Source organism: Anabrus simplex, chromosome 1 (genome assembly GCF_040414725.1).
Source record: "Anabrus simplex isolate iqAnaSimp1 chromosome 1, ASM4041472v1, whole genome shotgun sequence".
NCBI lineage: Eukaryota > Metazoa > Arthropoda > Insecta > Orthoptera > Tettigoniidae > Anabrus > Anabrus simplex.
In genome coordinates this window covers 817,952,233-817,965,428 of record NC_090265.1, presented here as the reverse complement: position 1 = coordinate 817,965,428, position 13,196 = coordinate 817,952,233, and the positions used below count along the sequence as shown (strand labels likewise).

At 43.2% G+C, this 13,196-nt stretch overlaps 1 protein-coding gene across 1 annotated transcript in view; it reads left to right on the top strand.

The window, feature by feature from the left end:
- The window catches only part of LOC136857124 (uncharacterized), an 84,230-nt gene extending 71,392 nt beyond the window's left edge, over nucleotides 1–12,838 (top strand). Inside the window, exons 6-8 of the mRNA XM_068224975.1 lie at nucleotides 2,048–2,210; nucleotides 12,565–12,668; nucleotides 12,800–12,838. Coding sequence (XP_068081076.1) covers nucleotides 2,048–2,210; nucleotides 12,565–12,668; nucleotides 12,800–12,838 — 306 coding nt within the window. The remainder of the gene's footprint in view (nucleotides 1–2,047; nucleotides 2,211–12,564; nucleotides 12,669–12,799) is intronic.
- The last annotated feature ends 358 nt before the right edge of the window (nucleotides 12,839–13,196 follow it).

Below are 13,196 nucleotides of genomic sequence, written 5' to 3'. Positions count from 1 at the left end.
CCACCCACGCTATTCATTTTACTTGGCCTCCAATTGCGTCTACTGTCCCTATTCCAAGGTATGATTCGAAAAATTCCCATTGAATTTAAAATATGGCAGAAATTAACGTCAAATTCCCAAGGGTATATTTTTGCTTAAAATGGCTCGCTGCTCTATCTGAAAACAATTTTACTACTTCAAGGTTCGGGTCAATCTCCAACATTTATAAACACAATATTCTTAGGAAAACAAGAGAGCAAATGACTTCTTCTGGACTTCGTTGTTACCTTCTCTTCTGAGCAATTGACTGTTCTGTGAGGAGATGTGCAATGTCAGTCAGTCACGATGTCGTAGCGTGAAACTAATTCACTGTAGAAGAAAATATTTAAATGTGATCTTGTTTATGTCGTTGAGATGAAGTAGGATTACGAAGGAAATTTTATTCCGTAGATTATTGTGTTGCGTAGACGACTTTTGCTTTTCGTGATTGACCGACCCCAATCTGCCCTAAACAAATAAAAAATGTTCTTTCAAACTTCTAAGAGAATTAGGAAAATCATATTTTCTAATAATTTACAGACAGGAAAGATGACATATAAAAAGGTAAGATTCAAAAAGTAAATATCAAGGTATGAGAAATGCAAGTTATTTGGCATATTTCTCAGTGTGCTCACTATTACAAGATTAAGTGTAAGATATGGGCTATCTCACAATGTTTTCCGATGCTTCTCTCTATAATAAGAGGCTTTAAGGTATATATAATCTTAAATCTTGAACTTAAAAAGTAATATCAATTTAGCAACTTACGCCTCGGTATGACATTTTCGTGCAATCATTGCAATATTAAGAAGAAGAACGATAATAAATATATGATTACCTCTTAGTCATTTTTCCTTTATACGGGGTCAGGTATGAGGTGAGATGAAATTATAAGGTATGTTTTACGCTCGGATGTCCATCACCCTAACCTCAGTTGAGGAACCAATGAAGGTGAAATGAATTGTGGTTAATGAAATTGGGTAAGGAGGTGGAAGGAATCTTCTGTGGTCGTTGAATAGGTACTGCCCCGCAATTTGTCTGGAAGTGAAAATGGGAAACCCCAGAAAAACCTTCTCAGGATACAGCCAACGGTGGCGTTCGAACCCATTCGTCTCCCGAATGCCCCATAGCCGTAACACGTTAACACGCACGGCCATATTCCCCTTGGTAATAATAATAATAATAATAATAATAATAATAATAATAATAATAATAATAATAATAATAATAATAATAATAATAATAATAGTAATAATAATATGGCCTCAGCTACCTTGTAGAGGCATTTTAATTTGACGCCAATTAGGCCGCCTGCTCGGCAATTTTGTCGTTCCGTTTTACTCTCCTAGATGGCAGAATAATCTGGATCTTTTAGGTGATCTATGGCTGAATTTTAATTATTTTTTTCGTATAAACACCAAATATGTCACCAGAGATCTGTTACGTGCCAACATCGTACGACAGGAGTATCGAATGGACTTTTTCTATACCCGTCAAAAATCGTACTACGTCTGCCGAGTTTTAACCCACGATCTACGGATTTAGAGGCCGATATTAGACCACTGATCGACAGGAGGAGGTAAACAGATTCACAAAAGTTGAATAAGTAGTTTAAATCCAATGAGACCAGTAATTTGCTACATTGCGAGCGTTATGCGTCCATCAATTGCCCCACTGTGCACATCATTGGGCATTGAATGCAGACAAGGAGATGGACCATAGTTTCTTTTTCACCTCATTTACATATCATGGAGTCCCATAGTAAATTCCCCATTCATTAAAGTCGGTGTTTGACCTGTCAACTCTGGAGCATAACTTTTTGAGTATTTTCCATGTCATCTAGTTCTCTCGTCGCTGGGAGGGAGGCTTTCAGATGATTTCATCCACCCTGCAAATTCACTTGAACTGGACCGCCAAGATTTCAAAATGATGATAATAATGATATCAAGAGATAATTTTTATATATTTTAAAGATGTATTTATTTTAACCGTGGACTGGTATTGTGATTAAGTTTTCTTTCTCTTTCAGGATTATGTTCTGGAAAGACTCATCTTCATTGATAACGATACGAAGGAAGTCAACGTTCATCGGGTATCGATACTAGAGGATGAAATGAAATTGTGGAGGATCAACTGTAATGAAGTCAGTCATATAAATATCACTGGATTCAACGATTCTGTATCCACCTGCAGTGAGTATATCTCCGTATAAGACCAAAAACTTAGCAAATTGAAACATTAAAAATAAACATTATTTTCAAACAAAATACTCGTAGTATCGTTAAAACTATCTTGAAAGTTCACTGGAAGGTTCACTGATGATTGAATTGCCAATTTCACCTTGGTTCTCCTTCGACATAAGTAATTCTTGTAGATAGTTGTCTTCCGAAAATTTGTGTAACGAAATACTGTAGTGTCATGTAGCAAAATGCGTGACGCGATGTTACCTAGCAGCAGTACCTTGAGAGGTGCACAGGCCATGGATTTGTATAAAGAGAGCTGCAGAGGCGTTGGATGTCTTCTGAATATTATGACAATCCTTCAGTATACACTGTAACATTCTCCCAAAAGTATGCATGCTACTTCATTTAACTTTGTCGTCGACTTCTGCATCGCCACCATACTACCAACACCTCGCACCATTGCCCGTCATCCTACTGAACGCCGCTTGCTTCTGCCTCTTCGCTCACCGCGTCATCTCTGCGTCACGAATACTTCATCTTCCGCCGACTTTCTTAAATATTGTCTTATGTCCCCAGAACCTTTATATGCTTTACATATATTCACAAGGAACCCTCACGAGTTCAAGGTTGGGAAGGACAAATAGTACTGCATGCTTTCGAAACCCCAGCTATCCTCCACCCAGCATGTGCAGTATTGGCTGCTAATGGCAAGAAGGGGCGGAGCTGTAGGTATACAAATGTGAACAGAGTGAAGTTATGAGACGCAGTTGAACGGCACAGTCGACACGTACGTCACAACAGTGCTATACTTCCAGTAGTACTGATATAAATCAGTCCAATGGCAACCATAAACAAAGCAAACATTGCCTTATATCTACAACAGCAGTTGCGGACGTTGACATTCCGTCAGAAAGGAACGCAAGATATTCCTGAGAGTTAGAAGGAAGTAGCAGATGACATATCAGCGTTTTTAAAAAATGAGTCAGTGGAATGTGTAGTGTCGTATTCTCTCTATTATGTGGACACTACACATGCGGATTGCACTGACGACGATACGGGTGAAAGTGATATATAAATAGATGTTCAGGCATGTAGTTCATCGTCCATGTCGGAGCCACGACTCCCGGCTGCACTGCAGCGTACTAAAGAGCAATCGTCGTCCAGCAGAGCTGGTGGACCACTTATGGGCCGAGACCCACCCTGCATCTACCGACCTTCTCAGCTACTACTATTACTAAAATGTTTTCATTCCTCCCCTGAAGGGGAAGGCGGGCCTCTTAGACGGTGACGCCGTCTCTCAGGCCGTTGGGTGAGCATCGATCCAAGTCAGTGAATCATAGGTAATAAGAGGTCTAATACAATATTTATATACCAAACTCGATAGCTACAGTCGCTTAAGTGCGGCCAGTACCCAGTAATGGCAGATAGTGGGTTCGAACCGCTCTGTCGGCAGCCCTGAAGATGGTTTCCAGTGGTTTCCCATTTTCACATCAGGAAAATGCTGATGCTGTACCTAAATTAAGACCACGGTCGCTTCCTTCCAACTCCTAAGCCTTTCCTATCCCACCGTCGCCATAAGACCTATCTGTGTCGGGGAGACGCAAAGCCACTACCAAAAATTAATGTTAAGGTAGTGTTATGTGCGGCGGGTGAGTGTGGTGTGGGTAGGGCTGAAAGCGAGGATAGCGAGGTCGTCAGCATACTGGTCGAGACGTAGGGGACGTTGAGGGTGGGAAACATCATACCATACGTAAAGAGAATATATAAGAGCGGAGAGAGTGGAGGACCTTGAGCGAGGCCAGAGGTGATGGGCAAGGTATAGGAATGGGTTCCGTGAATGTTATAGTTGCCGTCCTAGATTGAAGGTAATTAAAAAGGAGTCTAATGAAAGTAGGGGGAATTCTCCGTGGCTCAGGTGGCAGCGCATCGGCCTCTCACCGCTGGTTTCCGTGGTTCAAATCCCGGTCGCTCCATGTGAAATTTGTGCTGGACAAAGAGGAGGCGGGACATGTTTTCCTCCGGTTACTCCGATTTTTACCTGTCATCTTTCCTTTCAGCAACATTCTCCACTATCATTTCATTTCATCCGTCAGTCATTAATCATTGTCCCAGAGGAGTGCGAAAGGTTTCGGCAGCCGGTACAATTCCCCGATTTCTCGATAGCTGCAGTCGCTTAAGTGCGGCCAGTATCCAGTATTCGGGAGATAGTGGGTTCGAATCCCGCTTTCGGCAGCCATGAAGCGCTTTTCTTTAGTTTCCCATTTTCACACCAGGCAAATGCGGGGGATGTACCTTAATTAAGGCCACGGTCGCTTCCTTCCCACTCCTAGCCCTTTCCTGTCCCATAGTCGCCATAAGACATATCTGCGTCGGTGGTACGTAAAGCATCTTGCAAAAGTGCATTTCCTATCCTCACCGCAAGATGGGGTTTCATTTTTTCCATCCCTTACCCTGTCACTGACTGGAGAACAGGTTGTAGGTTTTCACTTTCTCTAATGAAAGTGGTGGGGAAAGGAAGATGACTGAGTTTAAATGGAAGTCATACAGAATCAAAATCTTTATCTACGTCTAGGCAGAGTAAGGTGGTGGTTTTATAGGATTTAGATAAGTGAATAAGGAAACAGTGATATGGAACAAGTGATCTTGGGTAGATAAACTGGAACGGAAACCGGCTTGGGAAGATGGTATTAGGTTAAGGGAGTGTAAATAACGAGATAGCCTTTTGCAAAGTATGCCTTCAAAGATTTTGGAAAGGATTGTTTGGAAGGAAATAGGTGTATAGGATTTGATGTCAGAGGGAAGTTTATGAAATTTAAGGAAGAGGAAAATTATGACATCCCCCAGTGTTTGGGGTACATGCCAGTATATAACATTGTATTATATATAGAACAAAGGATATGGGTGAGGAGCAAAGGTGCTTCGGTGATATGGCGATAGGTAAGGTGATCAAGTCCAGGAGCAGGGTTACGTTTATGTTTCAAAAAATGAGGATTTCAGGAGGGGTAATAGTTAAATTAAGAGGATGGGAAAAATCAATATCTCGAAAATGTAGAAAAGACGGTTGCAAGTGAAGTTGACCAGGATTGGTGAGCTGTAAAATGAGTGGCTCGTCAGACTGGAAATAATGTGGGAGGGAAGAAGGGGAGAAAATACATGAATAATGATCTGTAAAAACTTCATCCTTTTCTTTGTCAGTAATGGGTGGGGAAGGACCAAAATGTATGGGGAAGTCGAGATAATTCTTTTGTTTTGGACAGGCGTCGAAAAGTTGTCCAGAATTTATGGAGCTCGTGTATATCTTTCAAGTTATTACAAGCTGTCATCCATTGTCATATTTAAAGTGCTTTAATGTAAGACCTGGCGAGTCATAGATGTCATCTATGTTCACGTAAAGTCACGGGGTCTCGAGTACGTAAATATGAACAATAATAATCATGGGCGAATTGAAGTAATGATAAGGTTTTGGCAGGGATGGGAGATTTTGAAGTATGATAGGAATGACGAGGTGTATCATGTTGGTCGGCGACGTGTAATGCATGTTCTGCTTTATTTATTGATGTGAAAAGGTTGGAAAGGGAGTTGGAGGGAGGGGAGTCTTGAAGTAAGTCAGTTATTGTAGTACGATAATTGGTCCACTTTGTCTGTGCAAGGGCGAGGAGGTATCGAACGATTAGTATATGATTAATTAGAGACAGTGATGAGGGCTGGTGTGTGATCAGAGTTGATATGAAGTAGCTTATCAATGTTGAGGGTGGAAAGCGAAGGGGAAACAATGAGGGCATCAGGGTAGAGTTGGAAGTTGGACGGGTGCGGTAAAGGAAGAGAATCTTCACACCCCAGATTTCAGGAAGCAACGAATTGAAAGTATGGGTTTCAGTTACAATGCAAGAAGTAATGTTGATATCAGCTACAAAATTATAGTGAAAAAAGGTGGAATATATGTATCTGATGAGCTCGATAGGGGGAGGAGTTCGAGGAGGAAGGTATAGAGTAACGAAAGTGATAGAAGAATTGTTCGAAGAAAAGTTTCGATAATGAGATATTCAGATAAATTGTTATTGAAGTTAAAACAGTGACATTTAGTGGTAATACCACGTTTGACACCAACAGCCATGCCGCCTCTAGCTTCACCGAGCCTATCAGCACGAAAAAGTGGTATTTCGGAAAACATTGCTGTTGTTTGAATGTCAGAAAAGTTTCGTTAAGAATAAAGATATCTCGGGCGTACAGATTGAGAGCAAAGTCCAGTAGAGCACGGCTGGTTTGTAGAGATTGCAGATTGACAAAATACACACAGTTCGAAAAAATTAGGGGAACATATTTTGTAACACCTGGTAAATGAAAGTTAATTTGGTAGAGGGGGTTCCAATGGTCGTACAGCATACCTTGAGACCATAGGTACTCAGGATATGTCAAATAGAAGTTATACTCCATCTGTAGGCGTAGCCATGCATTATACTGCCAGGTGACCCCTCAAAACAAAGTGAATAGCGGTGCATCCGTGTGTCATTGTGAGGTACACAGACTGCTGCGGTCATTTGAGCACGTTGTGCGTCAACCAGCACATCCCATTAGACATCTTAACGAGGCTCAAGTCGCAAGGGCCGTCACCTTGATCCAGAAAGCGTTGCTGTGGATCTCAATGTCTCCCTGTCAGTTATTCAACGCTTGTGGAATCGCTACAATGAGACAGGTCAGTTCACAAGGAGGGTTGGACAAGGTTGTGGACGTATGTCAACCCACAGGATGACCGACATCTGACCATCTGTGCGTTGCGGCATCGTTCAGCAACTGCCAGAGAACTGCAACAAAATCTTATGAGGGTCACTGGAGTCACGGTGTCTGACCAGACAGTAAGGAACAGGTTAGGAAAAGTGTCCTAACAACCCAGACGACCTGTTCGAGTGCCCCGTTTAACGCAGCAACATCGCGCATCTCGCCTTTTGTTTGCCCGTACCCACGTCAATTAGCAACTTCGCCAATGCAGACCTGTGTTGTTCACAGACGAGTCCATATTTACCATGGCACAGCGTGATGGATGTCAACGTGTATGGAGACGCCGTGGTGAGCAGTAGCCTACATGCCAAATGTTGTCCAGGAAGGCGACCGATTCCGACGAGGTTCTGTGATGGTGTGGGGTGGCATCAGTATTGACGGCCGTACGGAACTTGTCGTCGTCTGTGTTAATCTTACCGTTGCGGGGTGCATCGAGCAGATACTGCTACAGCATGTGTTGGTTGCTGAATACGGTGTTGGCCCTGAATTCGTACTCATGCCCGACATTGCCAGGGCTCATGTAGCACGCATCACCAGAGCTGTATTGCGAGAACTGGCATTCAAGGGATGGAATGGCCAGCAGTGATTCCCGACCTCAGTCCTATCGAGCAGGTGTGGGATAGGCTTGACAGAAGTGTTCGTGGGCGTCCTGTTCCAGCACAGACTCTCCAAGGCCTCGAACAGACTCTCATTGAAGAATGGGACCTGATACCGCAACGTGACCTCCGTCGATTTATACGGAGCATATCACGTAGGTACCAAGCTGTGATAAATGCTCGTGGAGGACATACACAATACTAAATTTCTCCAACTGTGTTAAAAATCCACCCTGGAGGACTTTTATCACTTTTTCCCCGATTTTGACATTTCCGTTTGTGTTCTGAAAATGAACGCGAATCGACCGATGTTCTTTTGTATACCTCAACGGTAAACAATAAAGGTTTAGTTGGTAATATACCTGCGTGTGAGGTATTGATTTGTGAAGTATGGCATATGTTCAAAAACATGTTCCCCTAATTTTTTTTAACTGTGTACTTGAAACATTTTAAGGAGAAAAAAAATGCAAAATGCATTTTATTCCCCGAACAGCCAATGCGATATCCATATAGGTATTGGAAACCAACCGCACTGCCAGCTGGACTTCGGAAAGAATATCGGGCCGGTTGAATGGGACGATGTTCTGAAGAACCATGGTAATAAACCGGACTATGTTCTCAGAACAGGGAGTGGGAAGGGAAGAGGAGGCGTTTAGTAAACTCACAGATGCATTCAGACTGAACTCTAAAAGACGTAAGAGTCTATTAAGAATATTATGTGGGGGTAAATTCTTCGCCAGGAGAGAGATTTGAACACGGTCTTCTGAGCTGACAGGATCGTGCCATAGCAAGTACGCTACAGTGACACAGGCTGAAACTCGTGTGTGTGTGTGTGTGTGTGTGTGTGTGTGTGTGTGTGTGTGTGTGTGTGTGTGTGTGTGTGTGTGTGTGTGTGTGTGTGTGTGTGTGTGTGTGTGTGTGTGTGTGTGTGTGTGTGTGTGTGTGTGTGTGTGTGTGTGTGTGTGTGTGTGTGTGTGTTATGAAGGATGAGGAAATTGTTAACGCGTGATATCAAAACGACGTTGGTACCTTGCAAGCTAAAATGCTGTGCAGGGTCGGGTATTGTTCTACGTCTGTGAGATGTGAACGCGAAATGTTGACATCATACGAAGAAACAATCTGCAATGAAGGCTTGTTTATAAGAAGAAATAAGTCGAGAATAAGATGAAAAGACACGGCGAATGACGGTGTGTCGTGCAGGACAGGAAGTAGCCTATCGTCGGTGACAAGAGAAAATAGAGTATGTTAGTCGTATCCTACACGGTTCGCCTTTAGCACACTGGAAGGGCGGACAAAGAGAGAACCTAGAACGGTTCGGCCAACAGGACAATGGATAGAAGACGTCACGAGATGATCTCACGGTTTTAATACAAGGTGAATGTGAAAGGTAATCGCAATGGCAACGTATGGTAATACTACCTGCAAACGCATGTGAATAGACAGACATCTTGAGAAGCACCACTTAGCGTTGAACACATGGAGCTGAAGCAGGCTAGCCAGACGAACGCAGTGAGTTGAAGAATTTTCATAATGAAATCGAGAAATGCATAAACATGAAGTTTTGTTACAATCTGGGAAAACCGCGAAGGAGACGCATGTGACATTGGCGCAAGTGTACGGAACAGAATCGCTAAGCAGAAAATGTGTTTTCGACTGGTTTAAACGCTTTCGGGATGGACAGGAAACTTTTTATGATGAGCCACGTCTTGAACATCCACCGTACTTCGCGAATCTGGTACTTCTGGCACTTCCTCATGTTTCCTCACTTCAAACTATTCCTGAAAGGGACACGTTGTGCTCACATACCGGACATCGAAAGACGTGTGCCTTCAGTGCTTCAATCGTTTCCAAAAGATGCCTTCACTGCCAGTCTCCAGCAGCTGTATAGACGTTCCCAAAAGTGTATTTTGACCAACAGAGAGTGCTTTGAAGGCGACTTTTTATTTCCTTGTGTTGTGGTATCGTTCATCGAACTCTTCTAGACTCACCTTGTATTTTTGTGTATATGTCTAACCTTGGTTCCGTTCCTTGATACGGAGTCGGGGATGTGAAGTGATGAAATTGTACGACATGTTTTACGGTCGTACGCCCTTCCCGACGCAACCTCAGGAGGTAATGAAGATGAAATAAATGAGGGATGAGAAGGTGGAAGAAATCAGCTGTCGCTATGAATAGGAACTCTCCGGGCATTTGCCTGGAAGTGAAAATGGAAAAACCAAACCACAGAAAACTATTCCCAGGGCACTCGACGTCTCATGAATGCAGAGCATAGCACGCGTTGTCATTCCGCTCGGTGATGATAATATTATCACAACAATCGCATGGCCCCAGCTACCATCTGCAGGCACTTTGATTTGATGCCATCCACACTGCCTGTCTGCCAGTTTCGATGTAACCTTTCACTACATGGCCGGAAAATGGATCTCTGTCAGGTAATGTATATCAGAGTTTATAATTTTGCCGGATGAACACCAAGTGTGTCACCAGAGATTTTCGTTCTAAGTGATATATGTGCTGCGGGTCAGTATTTCTCCCCTCATCGTATGGCATGGAGTGGTGAACGGATATTATTCCGCTTTTCAAAAATCAGATTTCAGGGCCAGGTTTGAACTCATGGTCTTGAGACTCGGAGGTCGATATTATACTACTGATCCACAGAGAAAGCTGACGTTAAGTAGTTCGTAAAAGTGAAGTTGGCGAAAGAGAGGAAGAATTGGTGGTCCTTGGATGAGAAACTTCATATCAGGGACGAAAATGGGAGGTAACTAATGAGTTATTCTGATACTGAAAGGCTAAAATAGCTGGATGGGATTCCTTAAATACCGCTCTCACTTCCTATCTCCGGTCCACCCTACCGTGTAAAAAAATGGATCTGTTGCTCCTTGCTACCCCAAAGGATCATTTCTGAGTACTTCCGTGATCTACACCGCCTGAAGAAAAATTGAATAACCCAGAATGGGAGAAGGAAACAAAACCAAACTTCACGTGTTGAGAGTGTATGTGATGTTATTTCGGTGAGAATGACGTTGCGCCCCCTGTGGCTTGCACGCCTGCACTGATTCGCTTTGGAAGGGTGTCATAAAGCCGTTGTATCTTCTCCTGAAGCAATCTGGCCCACAACTGTTGTTACTGGTCCTTGATATCCTGGATACTGGAACTGGGACGGAGTTGACGTCCGAGCTGGTCCCACATATGTTCTATTGGAGAAAGGTCTGAGGATCATGCTGACCACTGGAGTACCTCAACATCATGCAGACAAGTAATAAAAACACGTGTCGTGCGTGGACGAGCATTGTCCTTTTGAAAACAGGCACCACGATACTGTCGCATGAGATGTAACACAGGTCGAAGGATGTCCATGATGTACCGTTGTGCCGTCAATCACCACCAGCCGTGGCCTGAAGTCATACCCGATGTATCCGCACACCATGACGCCGGGAGCAACATCGCTGTGCCTCTCCAAAACATTGAAATAATAGGACCTCTCCCTAGGTCACCGCCATACTCGCAGACGATGGTCGTCCGGGGTAGTGCAGAATCGCGATTCATCGCTGAACATAATGCAACGCCATTCATCAGCAGTCTGTGCTTCCTGATCACAGCAGAGCTCCAAACACAGCCGTTTGTGTCGTGGTGTTAAGGGCAGCCTACACACGGGACGGTAATTCCCCAGTCTGACTGCTGTTAGTCTCCGACCAATGGTGAAGGATGACACAGAATATTCTAGTGAGTCCATTACTTGTTCTAGGATGGCAGGCGCAGTTATGAAGGAGTTACGATTTGCTTGGTACACAAGACGGCGATCCTCCCTTACGGTGGTCATACATGGTCAACTCGAAACTTGACGACGTGTAGGCCTGCCCTCACGTTCCCATGCAGTCCAACAACGGTCCTCTGTGACATACGAATACCCCAAAAATCGATATATTGCATGATTCGATCAGACGTCCAAATAAAGACGCACATTGAGGCCTAAACGCTGTCTCAATCGAGTATGTGGCATCTCCGTGTCCTTCACTGCGATCACTCAACATTTTCCGCTGTTTATGCCTCTTATATCCTTAACAGGCCTGGTATCAACACTAAACACGAACAACACTAATGCACTCTGGTAGCCCTTCTACATAATATGTACGTGTACGAAGTTACATTGATCGTCGCCATAAGACCTATCTGTGCCGGTGCGACGTAAAGCAACTAGCAAAAAAAATGTTACATTGATATCCGATCATGTCTTCTCTGCACTTTATTCTTTTGTCAGGCAGTGTACTAAAAACTTGATAACTCTACATCATTACATACAAATTCTATATGAAAATGTGACATAATCTGATATATCGCCGTTGCACCTAGAAAAACCGCTATGTGATAATATTTCAGCTTAGAGCTCTGACCAGAAAGGTTCTGTCATCTAAGGTTCTGTACTGCATGAACTATATCAACGAATTTACGTTCTGTGACATATCGTCGCTCGACCGGTAAAAGGTTGTATCCCACAATATTCTTCCTATCCATTATTCTCCTTAAGGCTGGTCACGCCTTCCAGCCACATATGGATACGCAGTCCATCAGAACAATGTCCGTTGTGTTCGTTTTCCTATGTCGACGATTAAACGAAAATGAACCTTACATGCATTGTACACTAGGAGTGCGTAAATACATAATGCAAACGTACATTCCTACAGTACGGTACTGTAAGGTTCATTTTCCTTTACACATGGGCATAGGAAAATGAACACAACAAAATTTGTCCTGATGGACTGCATATCCATACGTGGCTGGGAGGCGTGACCAGTCTTAAGGAGAATAACTGATAGGAAGAGCTTTGTGGAATACAACCTTTTACCGGTCGAGCGACGATATGACCTGGTGGTTAGTATTTCTCCCCTCAACATTGTCACATAACGGTTTTTAGAGGCGCAACAACGATATATTGTAGTCGACCACGATAACGCCTCACTTATGACTTATCAATATTATTTTGTCCACAGCCTTGAGAGCCAACTACTCCATGCAGTTCGACCCTAAGAAGACTTACCGGCTGGTAGTCCAAATGAACGACACCAGTATGGTACAGGGGGATAAGCCAAGTCATGTGAGTTTCCATAAAGTTGTTCATGCATGTGCTTGTGTAGTGTACACTAGTTATCTCCTAGGATTTAAGCTGTACCATCTCCGTGTGTACCAGCTATATCACTGTTATCACTTTTATGTACATACGTTCAGGATCTTCAGATCTCAAGCTTGTTGATAGAGACCAGCTAACTGTACTGCAGAGGTCAAAATAGAGGGAGACACAACTGAGGATATAGCTATACTATACGTAGAGGCTTGTGACAGAGCTATGTCCTGTCCCCCTCTCCTTTTAATATCGACTCTGAGAACCTGTCGAGGATGTTAACCTAGTGATCAGGATAAATTGCAATGTCATTAATAACATCCACTTTGCTGATGATACCTTCGTGTTAGCCAGTAACCTTGCTGGTCTTCAAATTATTATTGATACCATCGTAAGAATCAGTGTAGAATTTGGTCTCTTTATGAATATTGGCAAGACCAAGTTTATTGTATTTTCAAAAACTCGTAAGCGGGCCTCCTTACACATTAACAACATAATGGTTCA